General features: G+C 58.6%; 1 protein-coding gene across 5 annotated transcripts in view; it reads right to left on the bottom strand.

Annotated features, from left to right (window-relative positions):
• Window positions 1–291: 291 nt before the first annotated feature.
• Window positions 292–20589, bottom strand: part of TMEM63B (transmembrane protein 63B) — a 25377-nt gene continuing 5079 nt past the window's right edge. For 2 of the 5 annotated variants that reach the window (XM_019985704.2, XM_019985703.2), the window contains 23 exons: window positions 18988–19310; window positions 18639–18718; window positions 18316–18354; window positions 17289–17379; window positions 15612–15649; window positions 14526–14668; window positions 14376–14427; window positions 13557–13665; window positions 12913–12983; window positions 8810–8890; window positions 8224–8347; window positions 7506–7639; window positions 7288–7425; window positions 6994–7147; window positions 5628–5734; window positions 5307–5393; window positions 5068–5133; window positions 3739–3901; window positions 3047–3152; window positions 1927–2094; window positions 1587–1702; window positions 1386–1466; window positions 292–1101 (listed from right to left, as the gene is read on the bottom strand). In XM_019985704.2, coding sequence (XP_019841263.2) covers window positions 916–1101; window positions 1386–1466; window positions 1587–1702; window positions 1927–2094; window positions 3047–3152; window positions 3739–3901; window positions 5068–5133; window positions 5307–5393; window positions 5628–5734; window positions 6994–7147; window positions 7288–7425; window positions 7506–7639; window positions 8224–8347; window positions 8810–8890; window positions 12913–12983; window positions 13557–13665; window positions 14376–14427; window positions 14526–14668; window positions 15612–15649; window positions 17289–17379; window positions 18316–18354; window positions 18639–18718; window positions 18988–19146 — 2493 coding nt within the window. In that variant the 5' untranslated portion in view covers window positions 19147–19310 and the 3' untranslated portion in view covers window positions 292–915. The remainder of the gene's footprint in view (window positions 1102–1385; window positions 1467–1586; window positions 1703–1926; window positions 2095–3046; window positions 3153–3738; window positions 3902–5067; window positions 5134–5306; window positions 5394–5627; window positions 5735–6993; window positions 7148–7287; window positions 7426–7505; window positions 7640–8223; window positions 8348–8809; window positions 8891–12912; window positions 12984–13556; window positions 13666–14375; window positions 14428–14525; window positions 14669–15611; window positions 15650–17288; window positions 17380–18315; window positions 18355–18638; window positions 18719–18987; window positions 19311–20589) is intronic. The other 3 variants (XM_019985706.2, XM_019985705.2, XM_070778055.1) reach the window with 2 other exon arrangements.

Here is a 20589-nt window from a genome sequence, read left to right as displayed (position 1 = left end):
CTGTTCCCCAGTCTGAAAGGTCCCACAATCTCCTCAGGGCAGGTTGCAGAGGCAGGGTGGTGGTGAGGGGACATGGGTACAAGGGGAGGGTGCTGGGGAGGTTGGCATGGTGAACACAGCATGCCCCTGCCACTACTTTCTCCTCTCCCTGATGGAGATGCCGAGACTACACACAGGAATCTCTTGCCCAGGTCATGTGGGGATGCTGATCTTGCAGGTCCTCCAGACCAAGAGAAGGTGGTTGGACCCCAGCCACGAGTCCAGGGCAGCAACACAAATCAGACACCCACCTCGGAGCTTTTCATTTTTATTTTAAAGGAAAAACAAACAAAAAAACCAGTGCAAAATCCCATTTTCCAGTGTCAGCCATGCCCACCCCCACCCCCAGGTCAGTCCCCCTGGCTCAGAGCTGGACTCTTTCCTCCCGCTCAGCACCCTCTCCCTTCTCATGCAACCCCCTAGGGGCTGGAGGCTCCAATTCCCTGGGGTGCTAGATCCCAGTGGGACTTGTGGGGAGGGGAGGTAAGAACTGGGGGGGGCAGCCCCTGGTCCGTCTGCCCCCACCAGGTCTCCAGCCATGGCACCAGGTATCCCTCTTGGCTCTCATTAACCCTTTCCTGATCATACTACTAGCCCAGGGGGGTACTGATCTGGGGGAACCCTGTCCACACCCCTCTTTGCCCCGGGGCCGGCTCGGGGCTCTCCTCACTGAGGTTGGGGGGGAGTTCCCACCCACCCTCCCTCCGTGGTGGGGGAGAGAGCGGTGAAGTCCCCAGGTTTAAATACCTTAATGAAAGCAGGGAATGGGGAAGGAAGGGGCTTTAGATCTAATAAATTATTAGCGTTTTGTTTTTAGTGTCCGTGGGGGGCCGGGCGGGCGGGGGCAGGGCGTGGCCGCCAGGGCCCTCCCTTCCCTTACTGGCGGATCTCGTTCTCTATGAGGCTGTCCTCACAAGACTGGAAGTCTGTGTCCGTGAGGCCGTCAGGCTGCATCAGCAGCTCCTCGTCTTGGGAGGAGGACGAGGGGGGCTCGTCCCCCGAGCTCCCGGGACCCCCGTCCCCGTCAACTTCTGAGTCCTGCAGCACCTGAGCGATGTATTTCTGAAGGGGGAGAAGGGGGCGGTGTGAGCGTGCCCTCGTGGGGAAGGGGGTGGGGGTGGGGGAATCTCCCGGCCCGTGGGGGGAGGGGCAGCAACTCTCCTTGGGCGGGGGGACATGGAGCAGAGCCCCCAGCTGGTGGAACCAGATTCCCACCCCATTCCCGGGCTCTGGGACAGGCTCCCCCTCTCCTGGATGACTGATAAGACACCCAGCTTCGTGGGGAAGCCATGCTTCCCCCACCCCGCGCCTGGCCATGCGGGGGGTGGGGGGGGCTGGGTACTCACCGCAGATTTGGGGACAGCGGCAGCATTGGGGGGCCGTCCATTGCTTCTGGGGTCCACGGAATCTGTCTCCGTGTGCTCAATCTTGAGGGGCCCGGAATGAGTCAGTGGGTGAGGGGGGAGGCCCTTGCCCTCAGCTCCCCACCCCCCACCCCCAGCGCGTGGGCTCCGCCCTGGGCCGCCTCCCTGCCCCCTCGCCCCTACCTTGTAGTTGTGGGCACTGAGGTATTTGAAGTGTCCGAAGCAGACGTGGCAGAGACAGACGACAATGGTGATCACCAGGACGACGAATGTGAACATGGACGTCGGGGCTAGAAACCCTGGGGTGGGGGGTGGAGAGGGCAGAGAAAGAGCTGCGGTCTCTCCTCCGGGCCCCCCTCCCAGGGGTTTCCTCCTGAACGCAGTCCCACGCTCCCATATGCTGCGGCTTCTCCCAGGCCCCCAGCCCGCGATCCCCCCGGGGCCTGCTCTGCCTGGACCCTGGCGGGAGTGTCCTCTGCCGCCAGCCCCTCCCTGGCCCCCAAGGGTGGGGGGCGGCCCTCACCCGTGCGCATGGTGGAGAAGAACAGCAGCCAGAAGAGGCAGAGGATGGGCGCGGCCACCACCTGGTTGACGGCGCCTGAGTGGATCTTCTTGTCCAGCTTGGCCGGCAGGTAGGCGTAGTAGAGATTGTACCTGTCTACCAGGTGCTTCAGCAGCATGTACATGAGCCCTGGGGGAAGCCACACCGGCCCTGACCTCGGAACCAGCGCTGTCGGGCCTACGTGTATCTGTCACGGTCTCTGGAGGGTTGGCCCCCTGCTTTTTCTGCCCCAGGCCCAGTAGAGAATAGAGCCCCAAGGCCCTCGCAGGACCACAGGACCCCAGCTTCCCCTGCTTCAACCCCTTCACTCTGCAGCCCCTCACCAGGAATTCACTGTTAGGAATCCACTGGCTTGGGTCAGCAAGCACCCTCCTGCATGTTGTTCTTTTCCTATCCCTGACCCTAAACAGAGGAGGGTAAGTCAGGCGGTAAGGTCTCTCTTCCTGGAGGTTGAGGGAACAGGACGTTTCAAATGGGGACAAGGTGGTTAGTTTGGGAGTCTGGAGCCTTCGATAACCAGGGAGGGTGGTGAACGGATTAGGGTGTTAGTGGGGGGGGAAAGGACAGATGGGGGAATGATGGGGGTGAAGAGAAACTTTGCTTAATTTTTTCAGAAAGAAGAGGGACTTGACGAGGTCACATGGTGCAGCTACAGCAGGTAAGGACCCAAACCCTCCCTGAAACCCAAAGGTCTTTCCTGAGTGTACAGGGCTGTGTACAAGTGTGCCTGTGGATCCTGTGTATGACTGTGTGTGCGTGTGGACTCCTCAGTGGGCATGTGATCTGTGTCCAAGTATACCCGCTTGCATGAAGGCACTGGTGTGAGGGAATATGGCTGTGTTGGGGAGATGTGGCCCAGGGACCCAGCACACTGGCCGAAGCCAGCCTGAGCTGAGATGGCTTTACCCTCTGCCCCCCCAGGCCAAGCCCCAGACTGAGCCAGGGACCAGGCGGGAGGCCCGAGGGGCCGGTCTCCCAGCCAGGGCCCTGTCCACTCGGGTGGCCTGCCTTGCTAGAGTGGAGTGGGAGAGAACCTGGGTCCCCCCGAGCAGGGCCCAGGTCCCGGCGCGGCGGTGCCTACCGAAGGGCACGATGATGGGGCAGGTGATACTGTAGGTCATGACCACCGTGAAGACGCACATCATCCAAGCGTAGGCTGCGCCAAACTGGAACTCGTAGGCCTGATGCTGGGGGGGAGATGGGCAGGAGGGTCGCTCAGGGAGGGGAGGGGAGGGGAAGACTGGAGGGGCTCAGGCAGGTGGGAGGGAAAGGGACAGGAACTCTGGGGCCAGGAAAGAAGCTGGGGTTGGGAAGGGAACCCAGTGTCCAGGGCAGGGCAGGGCGAAGCTGATGGAGAGAGAGGGGCTGTGGCTGAGATGGAGGTCAGGGTGGGTACAGTGATGGGGCCTGGGGAGGGGCCTTCGAGGGATGAGGGTCTGGCGGGTTGGTGGGCCTGGGAATTGGATGCCCAGAGCCATCTGTGTGGGATTAGGGCAGAGGGACCCTGGGTCTAGATCCAGACCTCCCCCAGTTCCCATCACAGAACACTAGACTGTCAGAACTGGAGGGGCCTTCAGGGTTAAGCTACGCTATGTCACTGTACGCATGGGAAAACTGAGGCCCCAGACGGGAAGGGGAAGACTCAGGGCCACGCAACTCGGCTCCCCAGGTCCCGGCCCCTTGGGGCCCCCACACTCTAGCACGGCTGCTGCAGTTTCCGGTTGGGCCACCAGGGGGTGCTGTGCGGGCCGCGGCAGCCCCGGGCGGCCCTACCCGCTTCACGTTGCGCCTCTCGGCGGCCGAGCGCGCCAGGCAGAGCCGGATCATGTACATGAGCAGGCCAGGGATGCGCAGCAGGTCCATGGCGTTGCCGATAAAGGCGGAGGCAATGACGTAGTTCACGAAGAAGGCGCCGTTGTCCGGCAGGAACACGCACCTGCGGGCACCAAGTGCTCCAGCTCTGCACTCGGGGGACCCGGAGGCCCCCCTGCCCACTGCCAGCGTGCCAGCACCCCCAAGGTGCCTTTTTCCACATGGACCCTCCAGCTGAGCCCTCAAAGCACCCATGTCTCAGCGCCCCTTGAATGTGAACCCCCAGATGCCTCCAAAGTAAGCCGAAGATAACCTCAGTGTGTGTGAGCCCAGAGGCATCCCTAGAACTTGTGCCACATAAAGACCCCTGGAGAGAGTGCTCGAGACCCCTAAGGAGACCAGTGTTCAGGGGATGATTCTGGAGATCTCCACGGCCACCCCCCTCCCTGTGAGCCCCAGGAACACCCTGAAGGCTCCCTGCCTTAGATCTTAATTTAACCCAGAGTAACTCCCAGAGTATGAGCCTTCGACACCTCCAGAACTCAGCTCCAGAGACTCTCCCCCAGAAGTCTTCAGAGGCGGGGAGCCCAGGGACCTTTGTCAGTACCCATGACACCCCAAATATGAGCCCAAGGTGACTACAGATGGCCTAGAGCAAGACCCCTAGAGCCTGCTCCCACATAAACAGCCATGGCACGTGTCCCCAAGACCCCCTCACAGGGATTCCCAGGGAAGGGACCCCATAGAGAACTGCACAGTCATGCCTCTGGGTGACAGCCTGAGACTTCAGTGGTGTTCCCAGAGCTTGTGCCCCAGAAACACCCCAAGGTGTGAGCCCCCAGAATCCTCCGTGGTCGTTCTGAGTGAGGTGTGAGCCCAAGAGCCTTCCAGAGAGACTCAAAGGGGTGGCACCTGAGACTTTCAGCACAACCAAGATCCGACTACAGACCTTTCCAAACACCCTGAGTGAAGCTCTAGCTCCCACGGTTAGTCCCAGGATACAAGCCCCAGAGCCCACCATAGAAACCCCCCTGAGTGTAGGCCCCAAAGCCCCAAATATACCCTAAGGGTGACCTCAGAATCCAGAGAGGTTCCCTACACAGACCCCTGGACATCCCATGTATGCACCCAAGACAGCCTGTTGCGGGGGGTGACCTTTGGGATGCCTGACCATGATATAAGCCCCTCTTCCTCTCCACCGCAGGGGTGGGGGCTTTGCTGCACCCTCCCATGGGGGAAATGCCCACCCCTCCAATCTGGTCTCCTTCCCTGGGGACCCTGGTCACTCACTCAAACCGGATAGCTGCCTCAGCCAAGAATTTCTTGTCAAAGAGCCAGCGGAAGAAGAGGTCCAGGCTGGGGAGGGGAGGAGAGGAGATAGAGGTGCTGGGGGCTGGAGTAGCCAGAACACCAGAGGGGAGAGAGTCCCATCCACGAGCTCTGAGGACGCGCCCCAGGCCTGGAGCCCCTGGCTGCTCCCCCTCTTGCCGTCCCCCACCCCAGCTCCCACCCCTCCCTCCGAAACCCACCTGCTCAGTCCCAGCGAGGGCAGGAGCAGCACCATGAAGAGGAGGAAGGTGTAGCACTTGTGCATGGTGGTCCTGTTCTCACCGGAGCTGGTGTGGGGGCACGGGGTGGGGCAGAGGTCAGGCAAGCCAGCCCCGTGCCTGCTCCCCCAAGCTCCTGCAGTCCCAGGAAGGTCCACTGGGAAGGAGGGGGCCTTCCCAAGGTGAGGATCCCAGTCACCATCCCTCCCCTGCCAGCCCTGGGACTGCCCAGGGCGTGGGGGGTCTGAAGGTGGAGGGCGTGCACCTAGGAGTGTCACTGTGTGGGTATAGGGGGTGTCTCACCGTGTCCAGTGGGCTTCAAAGAAGGCAGAGTAGTAGACGATGGTGGGGAGCAGGGCTGAGAAGCACCACAGCAGCAGGGTGGGGAAGAACTGGGTGATGATGGGGTTCTGCAGAGGGCAGTGGGGAGGATGGGTCAGGTAGGGGCGGTCTAGTGGGCCCAGCTGGCGTGGCTTACCTGCCCCCCTCCTCCACTGAGCCCTGGGCACCCCCCCAGCTCCCAGGGCCTCACTAGAAGTCCAGAACATTGGGACTTCCCTGGTGGGAAGTCCCACCATGCCTTGCAGTGCAGGGGTAGCAAGTTCAATCCCTGACTGGCGAACTAAGATCCCACATGCCTCAGAGGAACCAAAAGCCTGCATGCTCTGGAGAGCAAGGGCCACAACTAGAGAGTCCACATCCCGCAGCTACTGAGTCTCCTGCAGCACAACTCAAGAATCTGCGCACCGTAACGAAAGACCCGCGTGACGCAGTGAAGCTCCAGCATGCCTCAGCTAAGACCCGACGCAGCCAAATGAATAAATAAGCCCAGCACCTCTGGGGCAGGGCCACTGTACAATCCCTGCGTGAACTGTGTTAGTAGTTAGCATTTCTGAACACCTACTATGTGCCAAGCACTGATGATGGTCTTTTTTTTGATCATGTACTTTTTGTGTATTAATTCTTACAATAATGGTATTACCCCATTTTAAAAATGAGTAAATGGAGGCAAAATGAGATTCAATAAATGAGACAGTAAGAAGTATGGGTGGGGGGTGGATTTGAACCCAGGCAGCCTGGGTCTTATCTAGTATGCTCTTATCACCCAGTGATTTTCAAAGTGCCTTCTCATGAACTTTGAGGTTCCCAGGAGGCTTGGAGGCGGAGTGAGGACAGAGTAGCAGAAGCTCCCCCCTACCACCACCACTGCCATCTGAGCGACCTTGCTTTTCCACACTGAGTTTCATGTAAGATTTCTTTGGATAAAAGGCATCAGAATCCAAGTTTGGAGGCCAAGGATCTGGTCTGGCCCTTCACGCTTTGGCTGGAAAGATTGAGCGGAGAAGGACTTGGTTTGAGGTCACATGATTAATTAGGGACGGACCCAGGCTCTCTCTTCCTGGGGAGCCTCTCTAGGTGAGTGTGAACCGAGGGAGGCCTCTCCTGGTGAAAGGAGGCAGAGAGCCTGAGGACAGAGCACAGAGGGGTCTGCAGCCCACTGTCATGTGGGACCTTCTTAGCGGGGCTGGGCTGGAAAAGCAGGACAAGAGCTCGACTGGGCAGGAGGAAGACTGGTTCCACGCCCCTCACGGGCCCTTGGCCGGGGGGATCGGGGGCCTGGGGTCTGTGTCTTGGTGCACAGTGTTGGGGGCTGGGGTGTGGGCCTTACGTTGAGGTACTCCACAGGCTTGGTGACGTTGAACTTGTCCATGGTGGTGATGATGATGGCCGGGGTGGTGAGGAAGAAGAGCAGGATGAAGAGGACGACATTGATGACCAGGCAGCGGAGCCACCAGATGAAGCCGCGGATGGAGAGGTGCTCCCTGGGAGGGCAGAGGCGTCACTCTGGGGCTGGACACCTGACCGGACCCCAGAGATACCTAGGACCTCCGTCTCCTCCCAGCCCCACTGCGGCCCCTACTGGCCCCACAGAACCACCCCAGCGCCATCCCCCTCTGCTCACCAGTAGATGTTCTGGGGGTCGGGGGCGTAGGACACGGTCCAGTTGGAGATGTGTAGGGACTCGCTGCAGGACGAGGAGCGGGGCTCCCCGCGGCAGGTGCAGCCCTGGCACTTACACACGTTGAAGTCCTTCAGGATGCTGGGGGAGGGGGGCACGGTTACCGGGGACCCAGAGCCCCAGCCGGCCCCTCGGGGCTGGGGCGGGTGGGCAGGGCTCACATGGCCGTGATGGTCTCGTTGTGGAAGGTGACGAAGGCCATGCCGAGGGGCTTCTCGTTCACTTTCTCCTTCTCCCGCTTGTAATCCTCCTTCAGCTTCTGCTCCAGCTTCGTGTAGTACTCGATGGCCTCCACCTGCCAGGACGGACGGGTGAGGTGGGGCCTTGGTCAAGCCACCAGTCCCCTCCCTTCACCCAGAGGCCCCGCCCGGAGCCGACTGCAGCCTGGGCATGGCCTTAAGCTCTCCGTCACTCGCTTCTCCTCACAAGCACCCTGAGAGGTGGGTACAAGCGGCCCTGTGTTACAGATGAGGAAACTGAGGCACGGAGCGGTCCAGAAACTTGCCGAAAGCCACAGAGCTAGTAAATTCAGCAAGTTGGCCTCTTGGCTGACCTCTTCTGATTTGGGTTTTGAAAACTTGGTTGCTGTACGTATAGGGAACAGACCCAACAGCGGGACTAGGACGTCCAGGATGTAGGAACAGATGGGAGGGGTGCCCCTGCCGGTGGTCCTCACCCCAGCTCTGCTTCCTCTGGGACCTCTCGACCTTGGGGTATTTATGTGCAAGGCCTGCTTGTGTGTTTGGGTGTTCCTGAGATTGTGGGACGGGCCTAACTGGGAGATGCATCCGTCTCCGCTGTGACCTGCCTCCCCAGGACCTCCCACTCACCCTGGCCGGGGGGCCCTGAGACCTAAGCTGAGCCCAGGACGCCTCGTACCTGCTCGCAGCCGCGCACCACGCAGCAGCACAGATGACCACAGGGCTTGGGGTTGATCATGGTGGGGACATTGTCCTTGCTCTGGAGGTTTGTGAAGTAGAGTTTTCCCCGCTCGGCCTTCTTTCTGTGGGACCCAGGCGCCCGGTCACCCACCGCCCAGCTCGGTCTGCTGGAGGATGGGTAGGTGGCCCAGCTCGGGGTCATGCAGTCCACTCCCCGAGGACAAGAGCCACTGTGCTCTTGGGTTTGCTTAGGGTGCATGGTTCAGACATGTCCCCAGTCCAGGGTCTCCCCACCATCCCCTGAGGGCCAGAAGTTCTTCCCATAGCCTAAATTTCTCACACTGTAGTAGAGAAAGGGTACATCCTCAAATGGAGTTGGGGGGGGGACAGTGGAACCCCTTCCTCTAACCTCCAGGATTTGCTCTTTCCAGAGCTGAACTGACAAGCGCTCCAGGGGTAAATTAAAATCAGATGCCCTGGGAAACAGCTGGAAGGGGAGCCAGACTCCTGAGTGGCAGCCAAGATGCCCCCCACAGTGGGCAGGGGGCCCTCCAATGTTGCCCTCCCACCCCCAGCCCCACTACCTCTCTGCATCGAGGAACATCAGACGAGCCACGTTGTAACACGGGCGGGCTTCCAGAACCGTGCAGTTGGGGTAGGCCTCCCTGAAACATAGTCCAGCATCACCCTCGGCAGGGACCCCGCCCCCTGCTTGTCCCCAACTTTCCTCCATGACCCCATCACCTTCAAGACACACAGCCCCAGTTCAAGCCCCCTCTTTCTGAGTCTGCAAAGACGACAGCTCCCAAGAATAAAATTTTGGAATTGCTCCTCCTGTTCATCCGCGTCGGGGGAGTGTGCACAGCTAAGCCTGGGCACGGACGCAGATGAGAGCGCGTACTCACAGGGAGCTGGGGACACCACAGCTGTGGTCTGCTGCTTGTCTGGGGCTGGGGACGTTACGTGGACAGAAACTGCCTTTAGTCTTGGGTGTCCTCTTAACCCTGTTCCCAGGAGACCTGGTGACAGTTCAAGCCTTAGCCTTGACCATCAGCTGATCCTAACCAACCCACAGCCCCGGGCTACAGAATGGTCTCTGGTGCAAAAATGACCAGAGGTTGATCCTGAAACCTGACCTGAGATTGACCTCTTAACACTGACCAGAGACTGCTCCTTTATCCTGACCCAACTGACGCATAACCCAGACCCAAGACTGACCCTCTAACCATGAGCCCAGGTTGACTCCACCTTGACTTGAGACTGACCAGACTCTCAGTAGCTGGTACCCAGTAGGGCTTGAGGGAGGCTTACAGCCTGCGTGGAGGAACACTTCCGTTTTCATCCTGATCACACACTGCTCCTTGATCCTAATCCCTAATCTAGATAGAGGTCCTGCCTTTTTTTGGTTTGTTTAATATTTAAAGAAGGAAATACCAAGTGTTAAAGATGTGGAGACATGATTCTAATGTAACAAGATGGATCTCACAAACCCATGAGAATTTGGGAACTTAAATCTGGGATGGTGTCCTTGAAAGGCACTTCCTAGGAGGCTCTGGACTCTTCCCCTGACACTGGATATAGGATTAGAATAGTGGGTGCATGCTCAGTTGTGTCCGACACATTGCGACCCCATGGACTACAGTGTGTCAAGCTGCTCTGTCCATGGGATTTCCCAGCGAGAATACTGGAGTGAGCTGCCGTTCCCTTCTCCAGGGGAATCTTCCCCACCCAGGTATCGAACCCAAGTCTCTTGCATCTCCTGCACTGGCAGGCAGATTCTTTACCACTGCGCCACCTGGGAAGCCCCCTGATACTGCTGTTGCTCAAACCATTTTAGGTTCATCTTTGGAAGGGCTGTCAGCCCTGTGGCAGGCTAAGTCCTCATTTTCACCCAGCTAATCTCTAATCCCCTAATCCCTACCACGCAGGTTCCTTGATTTTGCACACAGGTTATCCCCTGATTCTTCTGGGATAGTCCTCCAATCCAGATAGACCCCAGGCCTGGAACCCAGACCCTGGCGGATACTGACAACTAGCAGGGCCTCCACAAGGATGAGGGCTGCCTCCTGCTCAGCACCATATACCCAGGTGCTGGGTCAACAGCCTTCACATAGTAGGTGCTCAATAAATACCCACTGTGCTGTGCTGAGTGGATGAGTCAATGAAATAATGCTCATCATGACACTAAAAACTCCAGTGAGGACTGCAGTCTCCCCAAACCCCCTGGTTATAGGCTGATCGCTAATTTTTTTACATTATTTTCATTTTTAATTTTTACATTATTTTTATTTATTTATTTGGCTGCATCGAGTCTTTGTTGCAGTGTAGTGTGAGGGCTCTCCAATTACGGTGCATGGGCTCAGTTGCCCCATAGCGTGTGGAACCTTAATTCCCCAGTGAGGGACTGAAGCTCCATCCCCTGAACTGGAAGGCAGATTCTTAACCTCTGGACCACCAGGGAGTCCCCCTGACTGTTAGTTTTACTTTATTTTTTAAAATAAATTTATTTATTTTAATGGGAGGATAATTAACTTTACAATATTGGGATGGTTTTGGCCAATCGGGCTGTTTCCTAAAGAATACAACAGACTGACCCCTGAAACAGGAATCTTGGACTGTGAGTTCCTCATGGACATGACTCAAGTCTGACTCTTCTTTGTCTCCCTGGGACAAACCACATAGTAAGTTTACGACAAACGTGTGCTGGATCCATGGATGCTCGACTCACAGGGTTCATTCCCTCAGTGCAGAGGGCTCTGCTTCAAGGCTACCCTGTCAGAGCCCTCGGTGCCCACCCCATCAGAGCCCCGGTGCCACCCCATCAGAAACAGCAACCCTCCATGACCCCGCCCTCTGTCCCTCTCCCTCCATGACCCTGCCCTCTGCCCCTCTCCCTCCATGACCCCCTCCTCTGCCCTCTCCCTCCATGACCCCTCCCTCTGCCCTCTCCCTCCATGACCCCGCCCTCTGCCCTCTCCCTCCATGACCCCTCCTTCTGCCCTCTCCCTCCATGACCCCTCCCTCTGCCCTCTCCCTCCATGACCCCGCCCTCTGCCCTCTCCCTCCATGACCCCTCCCTCTGCCCTCTCCCTCCATGACCCCGCCCTCTGTCCCTCTCCCTCCATGACCCCGCCCTCTGCCCCTCTCCCTCCATGACCCCGCCCTCCGCCCCTCTCCCTGCTCTGGTTTTCTTCTAAGCACCCACCCGGGCCTGCCAAGGTCATTTCTTTGCCATCTGGTTCTCCCTGTTAGAATATAGGCAGATGTGGGCAGGCTTCCTGCCATACCCCCAGGTTCCTGCTCCAGTGTGACACAAGATGCTCAAAAGAGACCTCTTATTGGGACTTCCCTGGTGGTCCAGTGGCTAAGACTCTGCGCTCCCAACGCGTGGAGCCCAGGTTTAATCCCTGGTCAGGGAACTAGATTCCACATACCACAACCAAGACCCCGTGCAACCGAATAAATACATAAATAAAAGAAAGGGTCAATTAAAAAAAAAGATACTTGTATAGACAAGTTACTAAAGGACTTGTCTATACAAGTTGACAGCTGACTCCATTTGGATGGTAACATTAAGATGTCACTTAATTCTCAGCACACGCTGTCCTTAATTTTGACCCAGGCTGCCCCCTAATGCTGAGTATAGCTTGAACTCCAGATGGGACCCCAAATTGTTCTCTCATACTGACCAATGATTGATGAGCTAATTATAGCTGTTGTTCTGTGGGAGGGCAGGACCTGTTTCTAATTGATTTATGTCTGGCACACAGAAGGTGACCAATAAATGCACGTTGAATAAAAAAGGGGATTCATTTGAAAACCCTGGTCACAAACCGGTCATTCTGTAACACAGGGGTCTGGGATCCGACTCCAATCCCATCCTGATCCAGGACAACAACTGACTGCTCATCCACGTCAACCGACCTCACTAAATCCTAATCCTCACCAGAGACCGAGCCCTGATCCAGACCACCAATGGCCCTAGTCAGGACCACCGGCCAACTCCTAATACTGTCCCCAGACCAATCTCTAAGCAGACCCTGGACTGGCCTCTAAAGCTGGCCGCCTCACTGTGTAGCCCTGAGAACTCAATGGTCTTGCACTCATTTCTGTAGTCCCCAGGCCACCACATGGACCTCAGCAGCACCTGAGAACAACTGCTGAGTGGACAGATGGACAGATGCTGTATACAGACTGTTCTGGCCACTGGCGGTGGATTTCCTTCACTTTACTAAGACAGACTTCTGGCTGAAAAGCACCTTAGAGAACATGCAGCCCAGCTCTCCTGGGCTCCCTGAGGATACACTGAAAACTGAGACCCTTCTCCCTGCCAGTCCGCGTGCACAGTCTCCAGAACACCACGCACAATTCTGAGAAGGCCACATCCTCAAGGGCCCGTGGACCTGGGGTCGACAAACCATGACCCAGTTCAAGCCAGGAAGAGGAAAGGCCCAGGGACTCACTTTTCAAGTATTTTTCCAGCTCTTTGAGGGACCTGAAGTCCAGCCCAACTGCTAGACCACCTTGGAGTCAGAGAATTCTTCCTTAGCATAACCCCTTACCCTGTACCACAGCCCCTGAGCCCCCCCGGAGAGAGAGGGGCCTCCAACGATGCTCTTGGAGCTGAAAGAAGGCAAAGAAGGGTCCATGGGTCCTGGGGTTGGGGACGGGGGGAGGAGCTACTCACTCAAAATGCTTCTTGATCTTCTCTGACTCTGCATATTTGGAGATTCCGTTGATGAAGAGCGTCCGCTTCACCTGGGGAGTGAAGGGGGCCAGTTTGTCTTCCTGAGGCTTGACTCTCAGAGAGGGGGTGGGGAATGGGGGAGCAGAGAGGGGCAGGTGGGTGGGAGCAGACCTCGGGATAAGCCAGGGGTGGTGTTTCTAATAGAAATCAGACAGTGAGCAGAGTGAAAGCCCCCTGGCCTCTTGCCCTCTGAGGGCTTATGGGGGCACGGAGTGGGTGCTACTTGCAAATCCTCAGACCCTGAGGCCCCAGCATGGTGGGTGGCATGGAGTGGGTGTTCAGTGCTGGTTTGCGGAATAAATATAGGAGAAGAGGGGCAATCACTCCACAGCCATTTCCTGCCCCAGGGCCTTCCATGCACGGCCTCACCTCATCCCCCACCCACTTTAGGAGAGGGACCGTTCTCACCTCCTACAGAGGAGGGGACTGAGCCTGAGGGAGGTGACTTAACCGGCAGGATGGGGGCTCCTGAGCCAGGAATCAAAAGCAGCTGGCCTCACCTGGGGGCTGACCACACCTTAGGACTCAGCAGGAGAGTCCCTGGAGGGTGGGCTGGGGGGCGGGCCTGGCTCTGCTGCACTCACCAGGTCGTCCTCCTTGTAGCGCATTTTCGAGGTGTGTCTGCGCATGCTGTAGACGGTGAGCAGTAGGTACAGGAAGGCGAAGGAGGTGTGCAGCCACAGCAGGTTGTTCCTGGTGGGACAGAGCGGTGAGTGGGGCCACCAGGGCTGGGAACACTCGCAAACACCCCCAAACCTGCCAGTGTTCATGAAACCCTGGTGGACTTCCCTGGTGGTCCAGTGGTGAAGAATCCGCCTGTCAGTGCAGGGGACACAGTTCGATCCCCGCTCTGGGGAGATTTCACAGGCTGTGGGCGCTGCAGGGCAATTGAGCCCATGCGCCACACCTACTGAGCCCACATTGTAGAGCCCATGCTCCGCAACAAGAGAAGCCAGCGCAGCACAATTGGAGTAGCCCTTGCTCGCCACTAGAGAAAGCCCGCACACAGCGGTGAACACCCAGCACAGTCAAAAATGAATAAGTATTAAAAACAACCACCCTGGTACAGCGCCCCTTTAGAGACTCGGGTCTTCTGACACCCTCCCAAGGCAGGCCCCACACCCCACATCCTGACCCCAAGACTGTCCCATTCCAACCACACTGTCCCCAGAGGTCACCTCTTCACGCCCTCCCTGCTGGGTGCACTGCCCTCTAGCCACCACCAGCCAGCCCTCCATGGGGTCCTCTCCTTCTGGCTCCAACCCAAGCCCTCAAGGCCCCACCGTCATCTCTGCAGCCTCAGTACCTCTTCCCCAAACACCCCCCTTTTTCCTCCGCTCCCCATTCCCGCCCAGACTCTGCCCACAGACCCAGGCCTTGCTTGACCAGCTTCCCACTCTTACCCTGATTTCAAGTTGGCGATGGTGGTTCTCCCGAAGCTGTAGGCATTGTTCTCTGGGGGGTGGGACGAGGGAGAGGATGACGGAGGGGTCAGGGCATGTCCCCTTATGTCCCCTCCTCTTCCCACCACACCGGTCCTGGCCCTTACTGACCCAGCAGGTCCCCTGAAAAGTTGACGGGCAGCACGATGCCTACAGAGAGGACACCCACGGCCACCAGCAGCCCGATGATGTGCCGCTGGAAGGACAGGTAGTGCACGGCGTCGCCTCCACATTTATCCCGGATCTCGTCATCCCTGCGGGCACCGGGGACAGGCGGATGCGGTGAGGACCAGTGCACCGGAGGGGCCACGGCTCATCTGCCCTGGCCCACCCCAGCCCATGTCCACCCTAGCCCTGGCTGATCTGGCAGCAGGATGGGGTTGAAAGAGGGGAGGTGGGGCTCTGGGTCCCCCATGTCCTGGGAGGGGAGGGAGGAGGAAGTGAGAGGGAAGGGGAGGGAGAAAAGGGAAGGATGCAGGGAGAAGGGGAGGGAAAGAGAAAAGAGAGGAGGAGGAGAGGGATATGGGGAGAGAGACAGAGAGAGAGAAGAAAAAGAAGGCAGACTGCAGAGAGGAAGAGCAGCAAGGGATGGGGAGAAATGGAGGTGAGAGAACAACCCGAGAAGGGCGGACAAGGATGGTGGCAGGAGGAGACAGAAGCGGGAGGGCAGAGGGAGGTCTGGGAAGCAGTGGTGCTCCCCCTTAGACTTGGGGAGCCCTGGGGCCCACGGGCCAGGACGGTGGTGGTGCTGACCTGTCCCGGCTTCCTGCCTCTCTCAAGGCTCACTGCCTGCCTGCCGCACTCTGGCTCCATCTCCTGACTTCTGCCTGCTGGATAATGGCTCCTGCCTGCAGCTGGCTGGCTGCCTCCAGCCTGCCTGTTGCCCCTACCCGCTGGCTGCACATGGCTCTGAGGTGGCAGCGCCAGCGCCTGCTTGCACAGGGCGGCAGGGGCGAGGAGAGCTGAGGGCAGAGCAGGCCTCCCAGGCGGGGGTTGGGGAGCACAGGAGACTGTTCGGGGGTCAAGTGAGACCAGCTCAGAGGAACAGCAGGGGCCTGGGCCCCCGGAGCAGGGAGGTGGGTGCTGGCTTGGCTAGGAGCACTAAGGCCCTCAGAGATGCCGGCCTCTGGACTTGGTAGGGAGACGACAGGTCTGCTGTTTCTCTTTTTCTTTAGAGCTTGAAGATCGTTCACTTACTTTATCCTGAAGATGGCTGTCAGCCAGGAACAGAAACCCTGTGGGGGCAGAGGACTGTCAGCTGGTGCCCCCATCCCACCACCCTCTGCCCCCCCGAGCCTCCCTTCCCCTCTAGCCTCCCTTCCACCCGACCCCAACCTCATGACCACCTCCAGGCCGTGGCTCACCTTGTCACAGCTCCCACAGCCCCCAGGGAAACCAGCTTGTCCCAGAGAGGGGCGATGGGGGTGCCCGCCCTCAGGGAGCAAGAAAGACCAAGGCCACAGGGGGTCACCTGTGGACTCCTGGGCTCAGAGTGCAGGTCCCCGCAAACACCCGAGGGCAGCGGAACCAGAGAAAAAGTCCTGCAGTTGTGTGGGCCAGGGTGGGGATCGGTGGGGTCCGGGGTCCGGGGAAGGGACCTCAGACCTGCAGCTTCTGCAATGTGGAGAGTCTGCAACGTGGCTGCCAAGAGCAGAGGAGTGGGCCATGCTGCCCAAGGTCCTGCCACCTACCTTCTGTGTGCTCAGTCATGTCTGACTCTCTCTGACCCCATGTACTCTCTGTCTATGGAATTTTCCCGGCAAGGATACTGGAGCGGGTTGCCATTTCCTTCTCCAGAGGATCTTCCCGACCCAGGGATCAAACCTGAATCCTTTGTGAATCCTGCATTGGCAGGCAGGTTCTGTACCCCTAGCAGCACCTGGGAAGCCCCAAGAACACCCCAGAGGGACCATCCCAGGGTCACTGTGAGCGGTGATCTCCTGCTCTCAAGCCCCCAGGCTTGTCTTCAGACAGAGACCCCACTCAGGGCAGGGTGGGGCTATGTGGGGAAGGGCTGGGCAGAGAGACCCTGACCCAACTTCCTACTGGGAGACTTCCAGGCATAACATGGGATGGGGGAGAGAGGTGCCCTCCAGCCAAGATACAGGACCGTAAGTCTGGGGACCATCTGGACAGCTCTGGCTGGGAGGGGTGACACCTCTGCTTTGTCACTTACCAGTATGAGTCCAACTCAGGAAGCTGACAGGCTTCTTCTGCTACGGGGGCTGCAGGAGCTGCTGCTCCCAAGGCCCCCAGCCTAAGCTGGACTGAGCAGGGCCACCCTACAGCCTGAGGATTAGAGTTCTGACCAGGGTGAGAGTTCTCACCCTGGCAGAATGACAGGTGGCCAGACAGGTAATGCCAGAGTGTTGGGTCTGATCTAAAGGGGCCTGGGGTCTGCTATGCCTCCCCAGGTACATGCCTTGTCTACAGGGGCCCCGCCCCTCAGCTCCAATCTACAAGCAGGTCAGCTGGCCCCAGATTGCCAGGGGCCACCAGCCTGCAACCTCTGAGCAGCACAATGGATTCTGCATGTTTTGCTAAGCAGGCCTGGAAGGCTCATGATTACTTCCAGGAAAATGTCTAAGGAAAAAGAGGTCCTTAGGATTGCTCACTGGAGAGGGGCACATAACTCTACTGCGGAAAATGACATTTATAAACCACAATGTTTAACCTGTGCTGGTTTGGAGGCTGCCATGGAAGACAGAGCCCAGAGTTCTGGGTCTGGGTGCTGTGGCTCTCAGACGAGCATCACCCTTGCTGGGCAGAAGGCCCCACTGCGTAGACCCCTGACCCCATATCACCTGAAGCCAAGGCTGCTGAACCCATGCCCCGGAGGAGCGGGTGCTGAGAAGCTGGGGGGAGGACACTCACATTGTCCCTTTGGTCAAAGTCGACGGAGCTGGAGACAGACGTGAGACGCTCATACCGGTCGTGACTGTCCCCGTGCATAGCTGAGGCCACACTGGGGGTGGGGAGACGAGAGATCAGAGAGTGGGTAAGTCTGAGTCCCTGGGGAGCCGGGTGGAGTGGGTGGCGTCCCACTCCAGAGCTCCAGACAAGGCACAGAAAGCACAGAGGCAGAAGCGCGCAAGAGTGACTGCCCTCTCCCTGCCTCCCTTGAACCCACACCTTCCCCTCAGGGGCCCTGGGGGGCACTGATGCTGGGGGAAGGATGGGAGGGTGAGTCTTCATCAGCACCCCATGACTGTTGAAGGAAGTCAGCGGGGCCCTGCAGTTCCGGAGCTGACCAGTGGGGGCTGGGGGAGCAGAGCCCACGCTGGGCACAGGGCAATGGTGAGGGGCGTGTGGTGATGGGGAAGGACACGCTGGACCAAGAGAGCCCCAGAAGGGCCAGGGGCTGGGGGGCTGGGAAGTGTCCCCCACCCTCCTCTTCCCTGACCCCAGCAGCTGCCGCAACTCCAATGCCAGGCCTATAGACAGAGATGGTGATGGACACAGAGGGCTGCGCTCAGAGCTTCTCTGGCCACCCCCCTCCCAGGCCTCCAGAGCAGGTGAGCGGGGAACCCTGCAATAGGAAGAACTAGCTGTTAGGGGTGAGAAGCCACTGGAGACGCCCAGTCTTGTCTCTGCAACCAACAGGGTTACTGTCCTGTGGGTTCCCAAGGAAGATGGCTCCTCCACCCCAGCCAACTTGGGTGGCAGATGCCCGCACGCGCGGGGCGCACAGGGAGCCGGAGGGAGAGATGGGGGAGTATGGCAGAGACAAGCTGGGGAGCCCCCTGCTCTGCGAAGCACACCACCTGCGTTAATCCGAACACGAGCCTGCAGAGGAGAAAACGGAAAAGAGACACCGGCAATGTGGTAGGAAGAAAAGCATGAAAGAGAAGAAAAAGGAAAGCTGGTTTAGTGGGGGCGAGGGGGCTGCTGCCCCACATACTATTCCTGTTCCACTCGGTCTCTCTCCTGCCGCCGGCGCCTGGGGACAGAGAACAGACAGGGTTAGCGGGGGCTGGGATGGGTCTCCAGGGGCTGGCAAGGGACCAAGGCCCAGCTGTGGGCCCCTGTGCCCCATGCCCGCTCTGGGACCGGTCCCTCTTCATCCCCCGCCCCCACCGCCCCCACCAAAGAGGATGAGAGTGGGCTGACTCTCCTTCTATCCCTGAGGAGCGTGGACAAGGTGTATGTGCATGTGTGTGTGTGGGCGTGCAAGTGTGCACACCAGCCTGTGTGTAAGGGTAGGGGAGGGTCCCAGAGCCTTACCTGTCTGCATCTGTCACCAAGGCCAGCCGCCCGTAGTCCCAGGCCACCTTCCGGAGGATGGAGAACAAGAACAGCAGTGCCTGAGGAAGGAGGGGGTGGTTGGCAGGATGGGAGGCCATTCACCCCCTGGACTGGCTAGGAGGGCAGGGTAGAGGGGCAGGATTTTTGTCTGAGAAAAGGATAACTCTGGGTGGGATGAAGGTCCAAGGCTGAACTTGGGCTGGGTGATGGGGATTCCCACCTGCAGTCACACGTGGGGAGTCAGGGGGAGTGGTTAGAGTGGTGGGTGTGGGCCAGCTGTGATACAGGGTGTGGTGCCAAGGGTGGAGGGGGGCATGTGGGCACTCACAAGGAAGCACATGAAGTCCAGAGCCAGCACGGTGGGGACGCCCCCGAACGGCAGGCCCTGCAGGACGGTGCTGCGGATGCGGGCGCTGTAGCAGTAGTCCTTGGGGCTGCTGCTGTTGAGGGCCATGGTGCCCAGTGTGGCCAGCAGGAAGGGCAGCATGGCTGCTACTGCCGCATGGTCCTCCTGGGCAGGGGCGGAGCGGTCAGCCAGACCTGGCCCTTGCCCCCTTCACGGGCCTGCTTGAGGCTTCGGCAGGGTCGTCGTGGGGAGGGGACAGCGAGGACAGATCACCGGGCTGCCTGGGTGGGTGGAAGCTCTGGCCTCTGGAGATAAGGGCCCAGGAAGGGAGGGTTGAGTCACACAGACTTACTTTGCCTGGCTCTTGGGCTCTGGGTCTGGGGAACTCAGCCTGGGTCCGGACTGGGGCGACCGGTTTTTCTAAGCTGGAAGATGCTCTGAGTCTCTAGCAATTCACCTCCCACCACCTCCATATACACACATACACCCTTTCTCTCCAAACACAAACTGGCTCTCTCTGTCTCTGTATCTCTGTCTGTCTCAGGCAGGGGGCAGAGCTGAATCTGAGGGAAGATGGGGAGGGGTCTTAGGTCTGAAGATCCAAGACTAAGTGGAAGGGTCTCTAGGCCAGGGGAAGATGGGTCAGGAGCCAGTTACCTGACCCTGACTGTCTCTTCCTACCCCTGTTAGAACAATGGCATGGTTTCATCTGCTCAGTTTTCAACTCAGTTGACCACCTTCCCAGTATAGCTGGCTTCACAGTGAGATGTTCAACTTTAAAGTTGGCCATCTGTCCTCAGAGTAGGGGTCTGAGGATGGGGTCGGTGGGAAGTCCGTTAAAAAGCAGGACTTCTGCATTTGTGCCACCTGTCTCACTCAGCCCAGCCACACCTGTTTACCCTCCTTTTTCCTGGGCCACGGCAGGAGCTACACCTTTCTCTCCTCTGGTTTCCTCATCTCTTTCCAATTTCCTTTTCATCTGAGTTGTAAGGACTACAATTCCCAGCGTGCCCTGCTCCTGCCCCCAGAGCAGGGCAGGCTGGGAATGCCGTGCCCTGCAGCGAGCTTTTCCATTGATTGGCAAAGGAAGGAAGAATGAGCCTGGGGGCCTCTTAACCAGCCCAAGCTCCCTGTAGCCAGGGAAGTGCCTTCTGGCCTGCTTCCCTGACACTGCCAGGCTTTCAAGCCTTCAACGGTCCCAGTGGACGGGTGGGGAGGAGGAGGGAAAGGGCAGCTAGCCCTGATGCCTGGGTTCTGGAAGTGCCTGGGGACCAGCTGGGCAGGGCTCTGGGGAGGCTCTGGGGTGGAGGAGGTGTGTGGGTGCGGTGTTGTGGCCCCACCCCCCGTCCTATAGGAGGGCCCCTGGAGGCCCCTTCTGCTGACAACACTGAAGCTCTGCTTTGTTTGGGGGGGGGGAATCCCCAGGGAAGAAAGGAAACCAGACAAAGAAAGAGAACAACAAACCTAGGAAGGTTGACTGCAGCTCTGGGAGCAAGCAGCCCCCAGCCCCCTGGGTGGCTCAGAGAGCTTCCCCTGCCCACCTGCCAATCTCAGATTTCCCGCTGCCTCTTCCTAACATTTTGA

Source organism: Bos indicus, chromosome 23, assembly GCF_029378745.1.
Source record: "Bos indicus isolate NIAB-ARS_2022 breed Sahiwal x Tharparkar chromosome 23, NIAB-ARS_B.indTharparkar_mat_pri_1.0, whole genome shotgun sequence".
NCBI lineage: Eukaryota > Metazoa > Chordata > Mammalia > Artiodactyla > Bovidae > Bos > Bos indicus.
This window is presented reverse-complemented; position numbering and strand designations above follow the sequence as displayed.